This window comes from Aotus nancymaae, unplaced genomic scaffold, assembly GCF_030222135.1.
Source record: "Aotus nancymaae isolate 86718 unplaced genomic scaffold, 86718_ANA_hifiasm-v0.15.2.pri h1tg000016l, whole genome shotgun sequence".
In the NCBI taxonomy this organism is placed as follows: domain Eukaryota; kingdom Metazoa; phylum Chordata; class Mammalia; order Primates; family Aotidae; genus Aotus; species Aotus nancymaae.
The window spans coordinates 64301516-64320757 of NW_026988428.1; the positions used below are offsets into that span (position 1 = coordinate 64301516).

The following is a 19242-nucleotide window of genomic DNA, read 5'->3' on the forward strand; positions in this document are numbered from 1 at the left end:
GGTCCCTGGTATGATGAGCGTAGCCTGCAGATACTCCATCAGATTCGGGACCTTGTCATTCGCCCAAAACATTTTATTGGCTTGCTTGTTACTGGAATTTTGGCTATTGTTTCTATCATGGCCACAGCTGCTACGGCGGCTGTAGGCCTTGCTCACAGTGTTCAAACTGCTACTTATGTTAATCATCTTGATCAAAATATTTCTGTTTCTTTGGGTACACAAATGGATATTGACAAGAAGTTGGAGGTAAAACTTAATGCTTTAGAACAAACTGTTACTTTATTAGGTGATAAGGTGTATAATATTCAGTCCTGTTTGCTGTTACGTTGTCATGTTGACTTTAAATACATTTGTGTTACCAATACGCCCTATAATGACACCCAGTGGAGATGGCCTTTAGTTAAAGCCCATTTACAAGGTAACTGGAGTCATAATAACTTGTCCCTTGATATTCTTAAATTTCAACAGCAAATTCATGCCATTGATTTCTCACGCCAAGACCTCCCACAGGATGATACCATTGCTCCTGATATTGTTAACACTTTATCCTCCTGGACCCGTGGCTTTCATCTGCCATCCTTTTCTAGCATTTTGGCTGTTGGTGGCTGCATTCTTCTGCTCCTCATTCTTCTACCCTTCCTCTTTTGATTTGTGTTCTCCTCCCTCCAGCGCATATAGCTCAAACGTTTTAAGCTTCATTTGAAAAATAATAAATATGGGGGAGATATGGGGATCACTCCACCAGCGTAGAGACCCCTCCGTGTCTCCGCCATTACGGAGTTAGAGCCTGGACATATTCTTCCCCCGCTGAGGGCAGTCGAGCTGAGGAAAAAGAAGGAAGTGATAGAGGCCTGAGTTTGCAGAAGCCTATTCTTGATCCACTGAGCTAATGGCATGTCTGGGTGAGGCCTGCGTGACCATTTACGAGACTATTGTCTCCCTTGCAGTTCCCGTTCTGGGCTGGTTTTATGACTCTGTTTACCTGCATTCACTAAATCCCGTGATCGCTCACATGTTACTAGAAAATTGCTACCCCTCAAATTATCACTTGCCTTGATGCTATTTACTGTAACTGTAGTTATTGATAAGAGGATAAGAATCTTTATAGGATGAGAATCTTTTGTTTGTTTTGTGTTCTGTGACCTCTAGATAAACCTGTATGCTACCCCCTCCCCTGCTTACTTTGTAATTTTCTGTTCCCTCCTGATAAAATTTTTATAATGGGACCTACGTCAGTCACTGTATGTTGTATGTAAAAACATATATAAACTTTGTGCACGAGAATAAACTGCTGTCTTTGGCCTGGCCTGATTCAGCCCTCCAGACCTCATTCTTTCTGTCATTCTTTTCTTCTGCACACTCTCTCTTCCAGGTATTGGGACCCTCTTGCTGGTCAAGAGACCCCCAGCAGACATGCCAATCTCACGAACCACAACAGGTAGAGACTTTGACTTAGTGGCATTTATATTGTCTGTGCCTAGTAGTATATCTAGTATGCAGCAGATATTCAATAAATAATTGATGAAAAATACACAAATGGGCAGAGCCTTTTTTTTTTTTTTTTGAGATAGAGTCTCATGCTGTTTCCCAGACTGGAGTGCAGCAATGAGATCTCAGCTCACTGCAACCTCACCTCCCAAGATCAGTTGATTCTCCTGCCTCAGCCTCCTGAGTAGCCAGGATTACAGGCATGCATCACTACACCTGGCTACTTTTTGTGTTTTTAGTAGACACAGGGTTTAACCATGTTAGCCAGGCTGGTCTCAAATTCCTGACCTCAGGTGATCTGCCCACTTTGGCCTCCCTAAGTGCTGGGATTATAGGCCTGAGCCACAGCACCTGGCCTAAATATACTTTTGCTCTTGTTGCTGAGGCTGCAGTGCAATGGCTCAATCTCAGCTCACCACAAGCTCTGCCTCTCAGGTTCAAGCAATTCTCCTGCCTCAGCCTCTGGAGTAGCTAGGATTGCAGGTGTGTGCCACCTCACCAAACTAATTTTGTATTTTTAGTAGAGACGGTGTTTCTCCATGTTGATCAGACTGGTCTCAAACACCCAACCTCAGGTAATCCGCCCACCTCAGCCTCCCAAAGCGCTGAGATTACAGGCATGAGCCACTGTGCCTGGGCTAAATATACTATTTTTTTTTTTGAGATGGAGTCTCCCTCTGTCACCCAGGCTGAAGTGCAGTGGCGTGATTTCTACTCACTGGAACCCCTGCCTCCCAGTTCAAGCGATTCTCCTGCCTCAGTCTCCTGAGTAGCTGGGATTACAGGCATGTGCCACCACACCCAGCCAGTTGTTTTGTATAGACCATGTTTCAACATATTTGTCAGGCTGGTCTTGAAATCCTGACCTCAGGTGATCCGCCTGCCTCAGCCTCTCAAAGTTCTGGGATTACAGGCATAAGCCACTGCCCCTGGCCTAAATAGACTTTTTGTTCGTTTGTTTGTTTTATTAATAGAGACAGGGTTTCACCATGCTGGCCAGGCTGGTTTCGAACTCCTGGCCTCCTGATCCACCCGCCTCTGCCTCCCAAAGTGCTGGGATTACAGGCGTAAGCCACCGCACCCGGCCTTTCTAAATATACTTTTTTTTTTTTTTTTTTTTTTTTTTTTTTTTTTGAGACGGAGTTTCGCTCTTGTTACCCAAGCTGGAGTGCAATGGCGCAATCTCGGCTCACCGCAACCTCCGCCTCCTGGGTTCAGGCAATTCTCCTGCCTCAGCTTCCTGAGTAGCTGGGATTACAGGCACGCGCCACCATGCCCAGCTAATTTTTTGCATTTTTAGTAGAGACGGGGTTTCACCATGTTGACCAGGATGGTCTCGATCTCTTGACCTCGTGATCCACCCGCCTCGGCCTCCCAAAGTGCTGGGATTACAGGCGTGAGCCACCGCGCCCGGCCTCTAAATATACTTTTAAAAGTACTCATCTCAGGCTGGGTGCAGTGACTCACACCTATAATCCCAGCACTTTGGGAGGACATAGTGGGAGGATTACTTTAGGTCAGGAGTTTGAGACCAGCCTGGCCAACATGGTGAAAATCCATCTCTACTAAATACAAAAAAAATTAGCTCAGTGAAGTGGTGCACACCTGTAATCGCAGCTACTCGGGAGGCTGAGACGGGAGAATTGCTTGAACCCTGGAGGCAGAAGTTGCAGTGAGTTAAGACGAGACCGGCCATTGCATTCCAGCCTGGGTAGCAGAGTGAGACTCTGTCTCAAAAAAAAAAAAAAAAAAAAAAAAAAAAACACCAAAAAACTCACCTCACAGGCCAGGTGTGGTGACTCACACCTATAATACTAGCATTTTGGGAGGCTGAGGCAGGATGATTGCTTGATCCCAGGAGTTTGAGACCAGCCCAGGCGATATAGTAAGATCCCATCTGTGTAAAAACTAAATAAATGAAAAAAAATGGGCTGGGCACAGTGGCTCACACCTGTAATCCCAGCACTTTGGGAGGCCAAGGCAGATGGATCATAAGGTCAGGGGTTCAAGACTAGCCTGGCCAAGATGGTGAAACCCTGTCTCTACTAAAAATACAAAAAATAGCCGGGCATGGTGGTGGGCGCCTGTAATCCCGGCTACTTGGGAGGCTGAGGCAGAGAATTGCTTGAACCCAGGATGTGGAGGTTGCAGTGAGCTGAGATCAAGCCACTCATGCACCAGCCAGGGCAACAGAATGAGACTCTGTCTCTAAATAAATAAATAAATAAAATGCATAATGACTGAAGAAATGAATATTTGGGCTATAGAGTGCATCTGCCTTTTTTTTTTCAGGAGCATGTTTACTGTGTTTGAGATGATACATCAGGTGCTCTCTGAGCTACAAAGGGTAAAAGGAAATCCTCTCATTACAAACTGACAAAGGTAAAAGGTAAAACATTTTTCACAACAGCATGAACCACATACTCAGATCTGAGTTTAATACAAATGACGTAATTCCTAGTCATCTACAGCTACTATTATAACTTCATACAGATAATGAATTAGGCTAAAATGCACTATAATATTTGGTAGACTTCAGGACCAGTATCCTTAGTACATCAGAAAACACATTTTGATATCCCAGAAGCAAGACTTGCACGTAGGTGTTTTGTTTTGTTTTGTTTTGTTTTGTTTTGTTTTGTTTGAGACAGAGTTTTGTTCTTGTTACCCAGGCTGGAGTGCAATGACACGATCTCAGCTCACCGCAACCTCCACCTCCTGGGTTCAAGCAATTCTTCTGCCTCAGCCTCCCGAGTAGCTGGGACTACAGGCATGTGCCACCATGCCCAGCTAATTTTTGTATTTTTTTTTTTTTTTTTTTTTTTTGAGACGGAGTCTCACTCTTGTTACCCAGTCTGGAGTGCAATGGCGCGATCTCGGCTCACCGCAACCTCCGCCTCCTGGGTTCAAGCAATTCTCCTGCCTCAGCTTCCTGAGTAGCTGGGATTACAGGCATGCGCCACCATGCCCAGCTAATTTTTTGTATTTTTAGTAGAGATGGGGTTTCACCATGTTGACCAGGATGGTCTCGATCTCTTGACCTCGTGATCCACCCACCTCGGCCTCCCAAAGTGCTGGGATTACAGGCGTGAGCCACCGCGCCCGGCTAATTTTTGTATTTTTAGTAGAGACGGGGTTTCACCATGTTGACCAGGATGGTCTCGATCTCTTGACCTCATGATCCACCTGCCTCGGCCTCCCAAAGTGCTGGGATTATAGGTGTGAGCCACCACACCCGGCCTGCACGTAAGTGTTTTAAACATAACTAATCTACAGCTACAAAGTTCTTCTCTTGATAGCATTTACCTTTTTGGGGAGTCTCCCAGGCTCCAAAGGTTAAAAGCAGAGTAGAATCAGTATAACATATACAGAGAAGTCCGTATTGTAAAGGCTATAAAGAATGGCAGCACAGTGAGAAGATGCCTTCTGTTCCTTCACACTGCATACAAATTATGTGAATTATGTTGCGTGTCTCTTGGTCCACTGTCTGGCTATCCTGTCGTGTTCTGCTCTGTTGATCAAGTACTGAGTGGCTATGCTTCCAACCAGAGGATCCGCAGGGTTGCAGTCTGTCAAAAGGGAACAAATAGACAGCAAAACCTTTGAAATAGTCAAAGCAGGACTCCAGTTGTCTTTAAGGATGTCCAGACAGATGACTCCCTGACTGCTGATGTTGCAGTGATAGATTCTGGTGCAGAAAGTAACCTTTGGTGGCTTAAATGGATAATCTGATGAAAATGTGATATCCAGAAAAAACACACCACCTTCATACACAGAACCCGGTGCACCAAGTATAGTTGACCTCCATTCATAAATGTTATCTCCTTTAGGCCCAGCACTGCAATTAGGAGGAGGATAAAGGGTTATTTCAGCTAGCTCCTTTAGAATTCTTTTAGCACTAGTGGATAACTTGGCAGTGGTTTTGCTAGAGAGTTTGGTGTTTTTCTTCTGCTGGGTGGCAGGTTTTCTTTTTTTTTCTCTCTTTCTTTTTTTTTTTTTTTTTTTTTTTTTGAGACAGAGTCTTGCTCCGTTGCCAGCAGGCTGGAGTGCAGTGGCACAATCTCGGCTCACCGCAACCTCCGCCTCCTGGGTTCAAGCAATTCTCCTGCCTCAGCCTGCCGAGTAGCTGGGACTACAGGTGCACGCCACCACACCCAGCTAATTTTTTTTTGTATTTTTAGTAGAGACAGGGTTTCACCATGTTGACCAGGATGGTCTCGATCTCTTGACCTGGTGATCCACCCGCCTCGGCCTCCCAAAGTGCTGGGATTACAGGCTTGAGCCACCACGCCCGGCCAAGGTTTTCTTTCTTCTTGTCCTTCAGGCTCTGGAGCAGCTGGGTCTCGCTGGTCTGCATCTGAACTGCCACTGCTGATGCTGGGGCTCTCATCATCGGACCTTTGCCTATCACTGGACATCTTGGTAAAGTCATCTCTTAGAAAACTTCTGCAAAGCTCCCAGTGCCACCAAGTTTCCTCATTCAATTTTTACATCACGGGCCGACATTTTGTCCAAAATAACGAAAAAAAATTAAAACCCAAGGGAAAAACAAAGAAAGCCCCAAGAAGTGCAACAGATTTCCGCGCCAGCGGAGGCCAGCTGCGGCGGCCACGCAGCTCCACGGCCCTTTGTTGGGAGGGCCGCGCAGGGGTTGTGGGTGGCGCTCCCCGCGTCAGCGCCAGGGGCCCAGTGATGCGAGCAGCCCAGCCGGCCCCGCCGCGGCTCGCGGACACTGGCTTTATCTGCCTTTTTTTCACTTTCATTGTCTCATTTAATTTTTCCAATAATTTTGTGAGATGGGTGTTGCAACCTCCAATTTAAACGTTGAAATTGATATTTAGGGAAAGAAAGTGACTTGTTCGAATGTCTAAACTCCTCCTGTTCTGGCATCCAACCCTCTGCTTAGTCAACTAGACCAAACTGTAAAAATTCTCTCTCCTACCTATTTTTTCTAGTATTGACAATAACAGGATATAGATAAAGTAATAATGCCAAGTCTCAGGTTGTCTCATATCTTTTACATTCTTCTGGGTGTTAAAGAGGATATACAATGAGTAACGGGAATATGTGTGCAGCCCTGCCCAACGGTAGCAGCAAGCGGAGGTGTGAGCAGCAAGGGGTGGTGTCAGAGACAGCTTCTGCTTTAGAGTAGATAGTCATTTCAGGGAAGCACTGAAATACTTTGCAAGGAGTGGCGCTTGTTTCTCCAATCCTGGGGGAAAAAAACTGCTATGAAAACACTGGAGAGGGTCTATAAACACAAAGATTTTGCTTTGCACTACCATTCTTTCAGAATTAGTTTGGCATATAGGGATTGGGAAGATTTGGGGGCTGAATTGTGGGCAGCTGTTTTAGTGGTTTTTTGCGTGGTAATTGTGACATAAACATTCACTTCCCCCTCTTAACCTGGTTCCTCCTTTTTTCTCAGGTCTTCCTTTGTCAACTATAATATTCGACTTATCTTTCTAGACATCGATTAGAGCATATTCTGACATGATTCTTTTTTTTCTTATATTTATTTATTTATTTTTTAAAGATGGTGTTTCACCATGTTAGCCAGGCTGGTCTCGAACTCCTGACCTCAAGTGATCCACTCACCTCAGCCTCCCAAAGTGCTAGGATTACAGGCATGGGCCACCATGTCCAGCCATTATTGATTCTTAACAGTAAGTATAATATAATGTGACGTGATGGTACAGCAGAACCAATTTTATCCCTGCTAAGTATTAAAAATTACTTGTTTTAATGTAGTTGATGGGGTGATGGATGCAGCAAACCACCATGACACATGGTTGTATACCTATGTAACGAATCTGCACGTTCTGCACATGTACCCCAGAACTTAAAGTATAATAAAATAAAATAAAATGTACCTGTTTTAAAAAATAATAAAAGGGCCAGACACGGTGGCTCACGCCTCTAATCCCAGCACTTTGGGAGGCCGAGGCGGGTGGATCACGAGGTCAAGAGATCGAGACCATCCTGGTCAACATGGTGAAACCCCGTCTCTACTAAAAATACAAAAAATTAGCTGGGCACGGTGGCACCTGCCTGTAATCCCAGCTACTCAGGAGGCTGAGGCAGGAGAATTGCCTGAACCCAGGAGGTGGAGGTTGCGGTGAGCCGAGATCATGCCATTGCACTCCAGCCTGGGTAACAAGAGCGAAACTCCATCTAAAAAAAAAAAAAATTTACTTAGAATTAACAAACCAGACCAGGTATGGTGACTCACACCTGTGACCCCAGGACTTTGGAAGGCTGAGGTGAGTGGATTGCTTGAGATCAGGAGTTCGAAACTAGCCTGGCCAACATGACGAAACCCATCTCTACTAAAAATGTGAAAATAAGCTGTGCGTGGTGGCATGGACCTGTAATTCCAGCTACTTAGGAGGCAGAGGCTCAAGAATTGCATGACTAGGGAGAGGGAGGTTGCAGCGAGCTGAGATCACTCCAGCCTGGGCAACAGAGTGAGACGGTGACTCAAAAATAAATAAAATACAATAAAATAATAAAAATAAACAACGTGTGGGAAATAAAATGGCTGGGCTTGGTGGCGCACGTCTGTAATACCAGTACTCTGGGAGGCTGATGTGGGTGGATCGCTTGAGCTCAGGAGTTGGAGACCAGCCTGGGCAACATGGCAAATCCCTGTCTCTACAGAAAATTAGCTGGGCATGCTGGTGAGCTCCTGCAGTCCCATTTACTCAGAAGGCTGAGGTGGGACAATTGCTTGGGCCCGGGAGGTGGAGGTTGCAGTGAGCCTATACGGCACAACTGCATTCCAGCCTGGGAGACAGAGCGAGACCCTATCTCAAAAAAAAAAAAAAAAAAAGAGGCCGGGTGCAGTGGCTCACGCCTGTAATCCCAGCACTTTGGGAGGCCAAGGCGGACGAATCATGAGGTCAAGAAATCGAGACCATCCTGGCCAACATGGTGAAACCCCATCTCTACTAAAAATACAAAAAACTTAGCTGGGCATGGTGGCGCATGCCTGCAGTCCCAGCTACTCGGGAGGCTGAGGCAGAACTGCTTGAAGCCGGGAGGCGGAGGTTGCAGTGAGCCAAAGTCGCGCCACTGCACTCCAGCCTGACACCTGGTGACAGAGTGAGACTCTGTCTAAAAAAAAAAAAAAGAAAGAAAAGAAAAGTGGATCCCCTTAATTGGGTTATCACACCCAACCTGCCTACATTCCTAGAAGGATTTACTTATCTAAGAGACATTTTTGAGACTTAAAAAATAATTTTATTAATGAATTTTTTTTTTTGTCTTTTTGTTTTTTTTCTTTTTGTGGAGAACGGGGTCTCGCTATATTGCCCAGGCAGGTCTCGAACTCCTGGGCTCAAGCTATCCTCCTGCCTCTGCCTCCCTAAGAGCTGGGATTACAGGTGTGAGCCACAGCGCCCGGCCATGAATCTTTTCTATAATTATGTTATCTAATTAGGTTGTAACTTATTTTGATATTAGCGGTCCCGAGGATATACATTGGACATATTTTATTCAGCTAGTTACACATTTTGATCACCTATTTATTAGGCACTCTGAAAATAGAGATAGGTAAAAATCAAGTCTCTGTCCCTACAGTGCTCACAGTTTAGAGAGGTAAGCAAATATTCACCACGGAATTCAATAAGTACTAAATTATGGGTATGTCTGAGATAGTTGGTGGCACAAAGGAAATCAGATCTTCTTAGGTTTTGCTGGGAAAGTTTCACAAATGAGAAAAAATGCTGATTATTGAAGTGTGATCAGGAGTTAGCTAATTGGAAAGAACATTCAAGATAGAAGAATACAAAGGAGTGAATCTTCAATAACATGATGTTATGGACCGAACTGTGTCCCCGAAATTCATACTACTGCCCTATTCTGGGAATAGAGTTCGCTACAAATCCTGGTATTAGACACTAGTAATATTAAATTTTAGTCTTTTAAATTTCAGCCTCTTGAATTTTATTTATTTATTTATTTATTTGTTTATTTATTTATTTATTTATTTATTTTGAGTCTGAGTCTTGCTCTGTTGCCAGGCTGGAGTGCAGTGGTGCAATCTCAGCTCACTGCAACCTCCGCCTCCAGGGTTCAAGAGATTCTCCTGCCTCAGCAGTAGAGACGAGGTTTCACTATGTTGGCCAGGATGGTCTTGATTTCTTGACCTTGTGATCTGCCCACCTTAGCCTCCCAAAGTGCTGGGATTACGGGTGTGAGCCACCGTGCCTGGCCAAATTTTATTTAAAGATGTTATTTCATTTAGAGAGATAACTTCTTTTTTTTTTTTTTTTTTTTTTTTGATATGGAGTTTCGCTCTTGTTACCCAGGCTGGAGTGCAATGGCACGATCTCGGCTCACCGCAACGTCTGCCTTCTGGGTTCAGGCAATTCTCCTGCCTCAGCCTCCTGAGTAGCTGGGATTACAGGCATGCACCACCATGCCCAGCTAATTTTTTGTATTTTTAGTAGAGACGGGGTTTCACCATGTTGACCAGGATGGTCTCGATCTCTTGACCTCGTGATCCACCCGCCTCGGCCTCCCAAAGTGCTGGGATTACAGGCGTGAGCCACCGCACCCAGCCAAGTGATAACTTCTTTAAATGAAATTTAAAGAGAATTTTGCTGAATATATATATTTTTTTAAGATGGAGTTTCGTTCTTGTTGCCCAGGTTACAATGCTATCTCAGTTCACTGCAACCTTCACCTCCCGTGTTCAAGCAAGCAATTCTCCTGCCTCAGCCTCCCAAGTAGCTGGGATCACAGGCATGTGCCACCATGCCCAGCTAATTTTGTATTTTCAGTAGAGATGGGGTTTCACCATGTTGGTCAGGCTGGTTTCGAACTCCTGGCCTCATGTGATCCACTGGCCTTGACCTCCCAAAGGGCTGAGATTACAGGCGTGAGCCACTGCACCTGGCCTGCTCAACATTAAAATATGTATCCACTTTAACAATTTTGGGCCATGGGTTTTCTGTTTGGTTGGTTTTTTTTGTTGTTGTTTTTTGTTTTTTGAGACAGAGTCTTGTTCTGTTGCCCAGGCTAGAGTGTAGTGGCATGATCATGGCTCACTGCAAACCTTGACCTCCTGGGTTCAAGAGTCTCCCACCTCAGCCTCTCAAGTAGCTAGGATGACAGGCACACACCACCATGCTCAGCTAATTTTTAAATTTTTTGTAGAGACAAGGTCTCACTATCTCACCGAGGCTGGTCTTGAACTCCTGGGCTCAAGCAATGCTCCCACCTCCCTCAACCTCCTCAAGCCATGTTTTAATACCTATGAGTGACAAAGATGACTACTGTAAAATGAAAGGACCTATGGTTGGCAGGATTGAAGTCCTAAGGCAATTTATTATAAAAAGGAAGAAAGATCCAGATTGTTTCTATGCCCTCTGTAATTAATTCAACAATGATTAAGCTTTTCTATGTGCTAAGAACTTACACATTTTAAAAGTTTAAAAATTACCCAGAAGAGTTGATGAGAATACTATGTTAATACAGTGACCAGATCCCTAGATTTTCCAAGGCGATCCTAGTTTCAGTATTTTGTCCCAGTTTCAGACTGTGTGGAACGATATAAATAAATATGTCAATTACGATGAGCTTGTTAAGTTTTCCAAAAGTCCTATATTATGTACTCAAGGATAACATATAATATAGAGTAAAAGTGGCCAGGTGCAGTGGCTCACGCCTGTAATCCCAGCACTTTGGGAAGCTGAGGCGGGTGGATTACCTGAGGTCAGGATTTCAAGACCAGTCTGACCAACATGGTGAAACCCTGTCTCAATTTTTTTAAAAAAGTAGAGTAAAAGTAAACTTCACATACTTGGTTATGGGTTAATGTACTCCTTGGCCAAGCGTGGTGTTTCACACCTATAATCTGAGCAATTTGGGAGGCGGAGACAGGGGAATAGCTTGAGGCCAGGACTTTGAGACCAGCATGGGCTACATAGTGAGTCCCTGTCTCTATAATTTAAAAACAAAACAAAAAAATGTACTCATGGCCGGGAGCGGTGGCTCATGCCTATAATCCCAGCACTTTGGGAGGCTGAGGCTGGGAGATCACGAGGGCAGGAGTTCAAGACCAGCTTCGTCAACATGGTGAAACCCCATCTCTGCTAAAAATACAAAAATTAGCTGGGTGTGGTGGTGCACTCCTGTAGTCCAGGCTACTCGGGAGGCTGAGGCAGGAGAATCACTTGAACCTGGGAGATGGAGGTTGCAGTGAGCCGAGATTGCACTACTGCACTCCAGCCCGGTGACACAGCAACAACAACCAAAAAAAAATATGTACTCACTAACCTCGTTTTCACTATCAGCTGTACCCTGTTTGTGTGGCCTGCAAGCATGACTATATGACCTTCCTAAACCAAATGCTATAGTGGGAACTCAAGTGTTCACAAGTTTTAGTTTGTTTATTTGTTCTGAGAAAGGCAATAAACTTTTTATCTGAGGAATCTGAACACCCTTTAAATTGCCAGGCCCAGAGAGGCATTTAAATGGGACTGCAGTCACTTCCCACCCCCCCTCTTGAGCTGAGTGATTATTTTGAAGTGGACTTCTACATATGAACTCTAGACTGAGAGTCAGTATCAACAGCTATAAATTAACATGGGCATGGTGGTGCACTGTAATCCCAGCTACTCAGGAGACTAAGGTAGGAGGATCACTTGCGATTGGGGCAACATAGAAAGACTTTGTCTAGAAAAAAAAAAATGCAGTACATCTGACACCATAACTCATATCCTATAGTTCAACTATGTATAGCCAATCACTAACCAATATTCTTTTTTTTTCTTTCTTTTTTTGAGATGGAGACTCACTCTGTCACCAGGCTGGAGTGTAATGGCTCAATCTCAGCTCACTGCAACCTCTGCCTCCCGGGTTCAAGTGATTCTCCTGCCTCAGCCTCCCAATTAGCTGGGACTATAGGCGCACGCCACCACGCCCAGCTAATTTTTGTGTTTTTAGTAGATACAGGGTTTCACCATGTTGGCCAGGATGGTCTCAATCTATTGACCTTGTGATCTACCCGCCTCAGCCTCCCAAAGTGCTGGGATTACAGGCGTGAGCCAACATACCCAGCCTGACCAATGTGATTTCTGTAAAACAATGAGAATTCCTGAAAAACAACTTTTGTTAACACCCTTCTCTTGGTTCATCCTTTTTTCTTAAAATCTCAAGGTTCTCCTTTAGTCTCTGGAGCACTTCCCAGTGATTTCCAGGCTGTAGTCCTCAACCTTGGCCCAAATACACCCTCTATATTAATTTTGCCTCACTGTCTTTCTTTAGGTCAACATGCCATTCAGTCAACAGTTCATTCATGCATATGTCCAGGACTATGTAAAGTGCTTGATGACAGAAAGAAGACACAAAATCCCTGCTCTTGGGCTGGGTGCGGTGGCTCACGCCTATAATCCCAGCACTTTGGGAGGCCAAGTCGGGTGGATCACAAGGTCAAGAGATCGAGACCATCCTGGTCAACAAGGTGAAACCCTGTCTCTACTAAAAATACAAAAATTAGCTGGGCATGGTGGCGCGCGCCTGTAATCCCAGCTACTCGGGAGGATGAGGCAGGAGAATTGCTTGAACCCAGGAGGCGGGGCGGAGGTTGCGGTGAGCCAAGATCGCGCCGTTGCACTCCAGCCTGGGTAACAAGAGCGAAACTCCATCTCAAAAAAAAAAAAAAAAAAAAAAACAAAACAAAAAACAAAACAAAATCCTTGCTCTTAAGGGATTCACATGTGCATTAGGGTGACAAAGAAGACAATTGAGGTGAGACTCTGAGGAGCATAGAGTGTGCCTGTAGTCCCAGCTACCAGAAGGATTGCTTGAGCCCAGGAGTTATAGTTCAGCCTGGGGTAACATAGCCAGATGCTGTCTCTTCAATTGAAAAGAAGAAGAAAATTAAAAGATGAAGGAACAAGTTGTGAGAAATCAAGTTCCTGGAAAAGATGATGTTTTGTTTAAAACTTGAAGATCTGGCCGGGCGCGGTGGCTCACGCCTGTAATCCCAGTACTTTGGGAGGCCGGGGTGGACAGATCACGATGTCAAGAGATCGGGACCATTCTGGCCAACATGGTGAAACCCTGTCTCTACTAAAAATACAAAAATTAGCTGGGTGTGGTGGCGTGTGCCTGTAGTCCCAGGTACTCGGGAGGCGACGGCAGGAGAACTGCTTGAACCTGGGAGGCGGAGGTTGCAGTGAGCCGAGATCATGCCACTGCACTCCAGCCTGGGCGACTGGTGAGACTCTATCTTCAAAAAACAAAAAACAAAAAACTTGAACGTCTTCATTAGGTTTTTCACTACCCTCCAACTTCCACATACTTCTACAACTTCTACATACAACCATTAATTGATTCAACTAACATATGTTGGAGTTTTCATTCTATTCTGGGCCTGCTCAAAACAACTAAGCCAGATCATGCTCCCATGGAGTTCCAACCTAGATACCTAAAATTCAAGATAAAATATAGTATTATAAGACATACATGATCTTTGTCTAGGCGCAGTGGCTCACACCTGTAATCCTAGCACTTTGGGAGGCCAAGGTGGGTGGATTACCTGAGGTCAGGAGTTTGAGACCAGCCTGGCCAACATGGTGAAACCCTGTCTTTACTAAAAATACAAAAATTAGCTGGGCGTGGTGCCACATAATCCCAGCTAGTCAGGAGGCTGAGACAGGAGAATCACCTGAACCCAGAAGGCAGAGGTTGCTGCAGTGAGCCGAGATCACGCCACTTCACTCCAGCCTGGGTGATACACTGAGACTCTGTCTCAAAAAAAAAAAAAAAAAAAAAATGCCGGGTGTGGTGACTCATGCTTGTAATCCCAGCGCTTTGGAAGGCTGAGGCAGGCAGATCACAAGGTCAGGCATTCGAGACCAGCCTGGCCAACATGGCTAAACCCTATCTCTATTAAAAATACAAAAACTAGCTAGGCGTGGTGGTGGGCGTCCATAATTCCAGCTACTTGGGAGGCTGAGGCAGGAGAATCGGTTGAACCCAGAGGCAGAAGTTATAGTGAGCCAAGATCACACTCCAGCCTGAGCAACAGAGCGAGACTCCATCACAGAAAAAAAAAAAAAAAAAGATATGCATAATCTTCAAATGTATGTCCTTTGGCCAGGAGGATTTTGCATTAGAATTGAGCTGTAAAGGATGGGAAAGATTTGTATGAGTGGGAATGAAAGGGATTTATTTTTTAAGGCAGAGTAAGACAAAGTAAAAACTAAGGCAGGAAATGAAGCCTGTTTGAAAATTGACAAATAGTTACATTGGCTAGGGCAAAGGGTAGGTATACTTCAAATTTTTTTTTCTTGGGTGTATATTTTAAGTATATCCTAAGCTTAGAATCATAAGTTAGGATCATGCTGAAGAGTCAAGATATATCTCACTGACAATTGACTATTAACTTCATGGTGAAATGAGAATTTGGGGGTATATTAGGTTACATAAATGATAATACTAAATTAATGTGTTTCTTTTTCTTTTTCTTTTTTTTTAAAGATGGGATTTCACCATGATGACCAGGCTGGTCTTGAACTCCTGACCTCAGGTGATCCACCCACCTCGGCCTCGCAAAGTGCTAGGATTACAGGTGAGAGCCACCGTGCCCGGCCTTCTTTTCTTTTTTTTTTTTGAGATGGAGTCTCGCTGTGTTGCCCAGGCTGGAGTGCAGTGGTACAATCTCAGCTCATTGCAACCTCCCCCTTCCAGGTCCAAACAATTCTCCTGCCTCAGCCTCCCAAGTAGCTGGGACTACAGGCATGTGCCATCACGCCTAGCTAATTTTTGTATTTTTGGTAGAGATGGGGTTTCACTATCTTGGCCAGCCTGGTCTTGAACTCCTGACCTCATGATCCACCTACCTCAGTCTCCCATAGTGCTGGGATGACAGGTGTGAGCCACCACATCTGGCCCCTTTTTATTTTCTTAATGTGGATACTGAATTTTTTTTTTTTTTGAGACAGGATCTAACTCTGCCACCAGGCTGGAGTGCAGTGCCATCATGTTGGCTCACTGCAACGTCCACCTCCTGGGTTCAAGTGATTCTCATGCCTCAGGCTCCCAAGTAGCTGGGATTACAGGCATGTGGCACTACGTCTGACTATATTTTTGTATTTTTCGTAGGGACGGGGTTTTGCGATGTTGGCCAGGCTGGTATTGAACCCCTGACCTCAAGTGATCTGCCTGCCTCAGCCTCCCAAAGTACTGGGATTACAGGTGTGAGACCCTGTGCCCAGCAGAAAAATGTTAAGTGGCATATGTGGCTCACATATTTCTATTGGATAATACTGGTCTAGGCTTTATTCAATAATCACTGAAGATATTTGAGTAGGAAATTGACACGATTCAATTTTTTTTTTTTTTTTTTTTTTTGCTTGTTCCTCGCAGACAAGAATCAAATTTTGATTTAAGATAATTCATCTAGCACTGCTGTGGAATGGATTCATTCTTGAAGAAGGAAGAGGGAGGAGGGAGACCCTTCCAATGGCGGTAAGGGCCTGGGAGCTGCGATTAGGCCCTTCAGGGTCAAAGGGAGTGATGGATGGATGCTTTAAACTCACTTTAGACAGGAAAAACAACATTTCTCACATTTTTTCTTTCTTCACCCTGGGGACTTACTTTCTACAGTGTTTTCAGATTCAAAGCAAACTCTGTCTACACTAACCTAAAAAAGGAGGATTAAAAAGTAACATGTTTTAACAAAAATTGTTCTTATGAGGAATATTACAAACACAAGCAACATTTAAGAGCAGTTGCTAGGCCAGGCATGGTGGCTCACGCCTGTAATCCCAGCACTTTGGGAGGCCGAGGCGGGTGGATCACGAGGTCAAGAGATCGAGACCATCCTGGTCAACATGGTGAAACCTCGTCTCTACTAAAAATACAAAAAATTAGCTGGGCACGGTGGCAGGTGCCTGTAATCCCAGCTACTCAGGAGGCTGAGGCAGGAGAATTGCCTGAACCCAGGAGGCGGAGGTTGCATTGAGCCGAGATCGTGCCATCGCACTCCAGCCTGGGTGACAAGAGCGAAACTCTGTCTCAAAAAAAAAAAAAAAAAAAAAAAGAGCAGTTGCTAGCTTTTTTGTTATTGCCTTTTTTTTTTTTGATGGAGTTTTTGCTCTCATTGCGCAGGCTGGAGTGCAGTGGCGTAATCTCAGCTCACTGCAACCTCTGCCTCCCTGGTTCAAGCGATTCTCCAGCCTCAGTCTCCTGAATAGCTGAGATTACAGGCACGCGCCACCAGTCCCGGGTAATTTTTTTATTTTTAGTAGAGACAGGGTTTCACAATGTTGGCCAGGCTAGTCTGGAACTCCTGACCTGAGGTGACCTGCCCACCTCGGCCTCCAAAAGTGCTGGGATTACAGATATATATATATATGGGCTTGGCCATATGCAATGATCGATATGGAATTTTAATTTTTTTTTTTTTTTTTTTTTTTTTTTGGTGCCCTGACTTGGATGCGAGCGCAATTTAAAATATTTTCCTGGGAGGCGGCGGCTGGAGCCGGAGCCGGAACCTGAGCCTGAAGAGGAGCCGCCCCGGCCCCGTGCACCCCACCCCCAGGGAGCTCCGGGCCCTGGGCCTGGTTCGGGGGGCCCTGGGCCTGGTTCGGGAGCCCCCGGCAGTCAAGAGGAGGAGGAGGAGCCGAGACTGGTCGAGGGTGACCCGGTGGATGGCGCCAGAGAGGACCCAGAGCTGGAAACTATCAAAGCACGAGTCAGGGAGATGGAGGAAGAAGCTGAGAAGCTAAAGGAACTACAGAACCAGGTAGAGAAGCAGATGAATATGAGTCCACCTCCAGGCAATGCTGGCCCAGTGATCATGTCCATTGAGGAGAAGCTGGAGGCTGATGCCCGTTCCATCCATGTTGGCAGAAGAGCTGGAAGCTCACTTTCATGGCTGTGGTTCAGTCAACCGTGTTACCACACTTTGTGACAAATTTAGTGGCCATCCCAAAGGGTTTGCATATATAGAGTTCTCAAAGAGTCAGTGAGGACTTCCTTGGCCTTAGATGAGTCCCTATTTATAGGAAGGCAAATCAAGGTGATCCCAAAACGAACCAACAGACCAAGGCATCAGCACAACAGACGGGGGTTTTCCACGAGCCCGCTACCGTGCGCGGACCACCAACTACAACAGTTCCCGCTCTGGATTCTACAGTGGTTTTAACAGCAGGCCCCGGGGACGAGTCTACAGGGGCCCGGCTAGAGCTACATCATGGTATTCCCCTTCCAAAAAAAAAGTGTGTATTAGGAGGAGAGAGAGGAAAAAAAGAGAAAAGAACGAAAAAAAAAAGAAAAACAGAAGATGACCTTGATGGGAAAAAAATATTTTTTAAAAAAAGATATACTGGGCAGGGCACGGTGGCTAACGCCTGTAATCCCAGCACTTTGGGAGGCCAAGGCGGGGGGATCACGAGGTCAAGAGATCTAGACCATCCTGGTCAACATGGTGAAACCCCGTCTCTACCAAAAATACAAAAAATTAGCTGGGCATGTTGGCGTGCGCCTGTAATCCCAGCTATTCAGGAGGCTGAGGCAGGAGAATTGCCTGAACCCAGGAGGCGGAAGTTGCGGTGAGCCGAGATCGCGCCATTGCACTCTAGCCTGGGTAACAGAGCGAAACTCCGTCTCAAAAAAAAAAAAAAAAAGATATACTGTGGAAGAGGGGAGAATCCCATAACTAACTGCTGAGGCGGGACCTACTTTGGGGAGTAGGAGAAGGCCCAGGGAGTGGGGCAGGGGGTTGCTTATTCCCTCTGGGGATTCGCCATGGACACTGGCCCAGTCTCAACTGCGCAAGCTGCTCCCCATGTTTCCCTGCTCCACTTCACCCACTTGGGGGCTGCTCAAGGGTAGGTGGGCATGGGTGGTAGGTTTTTTTTTTTTTAACCCAGGGCTCTGGAAGGACACCAAACTGTTCTGCTTGTTACCTTCCCTCCGTCTTCTGGCCTTTCACAGTCCCCTCCTGCCTGGTACTCTCCAGCCAGGTCTACCACCCACCCCACCCCTCTTCTCCCGCTCCCTGCCTCTCCAGGTTGCCTGGTGATCTGTTTTGTTTCCTTTTGTGTTTCTTTTTCTGTTTTGAGTGTCTTTCTTTGCAGGTTTCTGTAGCCGGAAGATCTCCGTTCCGCTCCCAGCGGCTCCAGTGTAAATTTCCCTTCCCACTGGGGAAATGCGCTACCTTGGTTGGGGGGGGGGGGGGGGGTTTAGGGGTGTTTTTGTTTTTCAGTTTTTTAGTTTTGTTTTCTTTGCCTTTTTTCCCTTTTATTTGAAGGGAATGGGAGGAAGTGGGAACAGGGAGGTGGGAGGTGGATTTTGTTTATTTTTTAAGCTCATTTCCAGGAGTGGGAATTTTTTTTTAACATGTGTCATGAATAAAGTTGTTTTTGAAAATAAAAAAACAATAATAATAAAATAAAATATTTTCCTGATAAACACAACTTTGTTTTTTTTTTTTTAATTTTTTTTTTCTTTTTTCTTTTTAAAGACGAGGTTTCACCATGTTGGTCAGGCTGGTCTTGAACTCCCAACCTCAGGTGATCTGTTCGCTTAGGCCTCCAAAGTGCTTGGATTACAGGTGTGAGCCACCACTCCCTGCCAACTTTGTTGTTTTGATAGGACTACATATCGCTTTAATTTGTAAATGTAAAATAAACAATGTGTTTCAAAGACATAGTACAAAAAAAGAACGACTTATTCATAATTTTATATTGAATGCATGCTGAAATGATAATGTTTTGGATGTCGGGTTAAAAT

At 45.2% G+C, this 19242-nt stretch overlaps 1 protein-coding gene and 1 pseudogene across 1 annotated transcript; one reads left to right on the forward strand and one right to left on the reverse strand.

The window, feature by feature from the left end:
- Window positions 1-4947: 4947 nt before the first annotated feature.
- Window positions 4948-5906, reverse strand: LOC135275288 (ubiquitin-conjugating enzyme E2 E3-like). The gene is made up of 2 exons (XM_064376747.1): window positions 5778-5906; window positions 4948-5436 (listed from the first exon to the last, which is right to left on the reverse strand). Exons 1-2 carry the CDS (start codon window positions 5904-5906, stop codon window positions 4948-4950), a joined length of 618 nt encoding a protein of 205 aa, XP_064232817.1.
- A 647-nt stretch (window positions 5907-6553) lies between these two features.
- On the forward strand, window positions 6554-18723 carry LOC105725375 (polyadenylate-binding protein 2-like; annotated as a pseudogene).
- The last annotated feature ends 519 nt before the right edge of the window (window positions 18724-19242 follow it).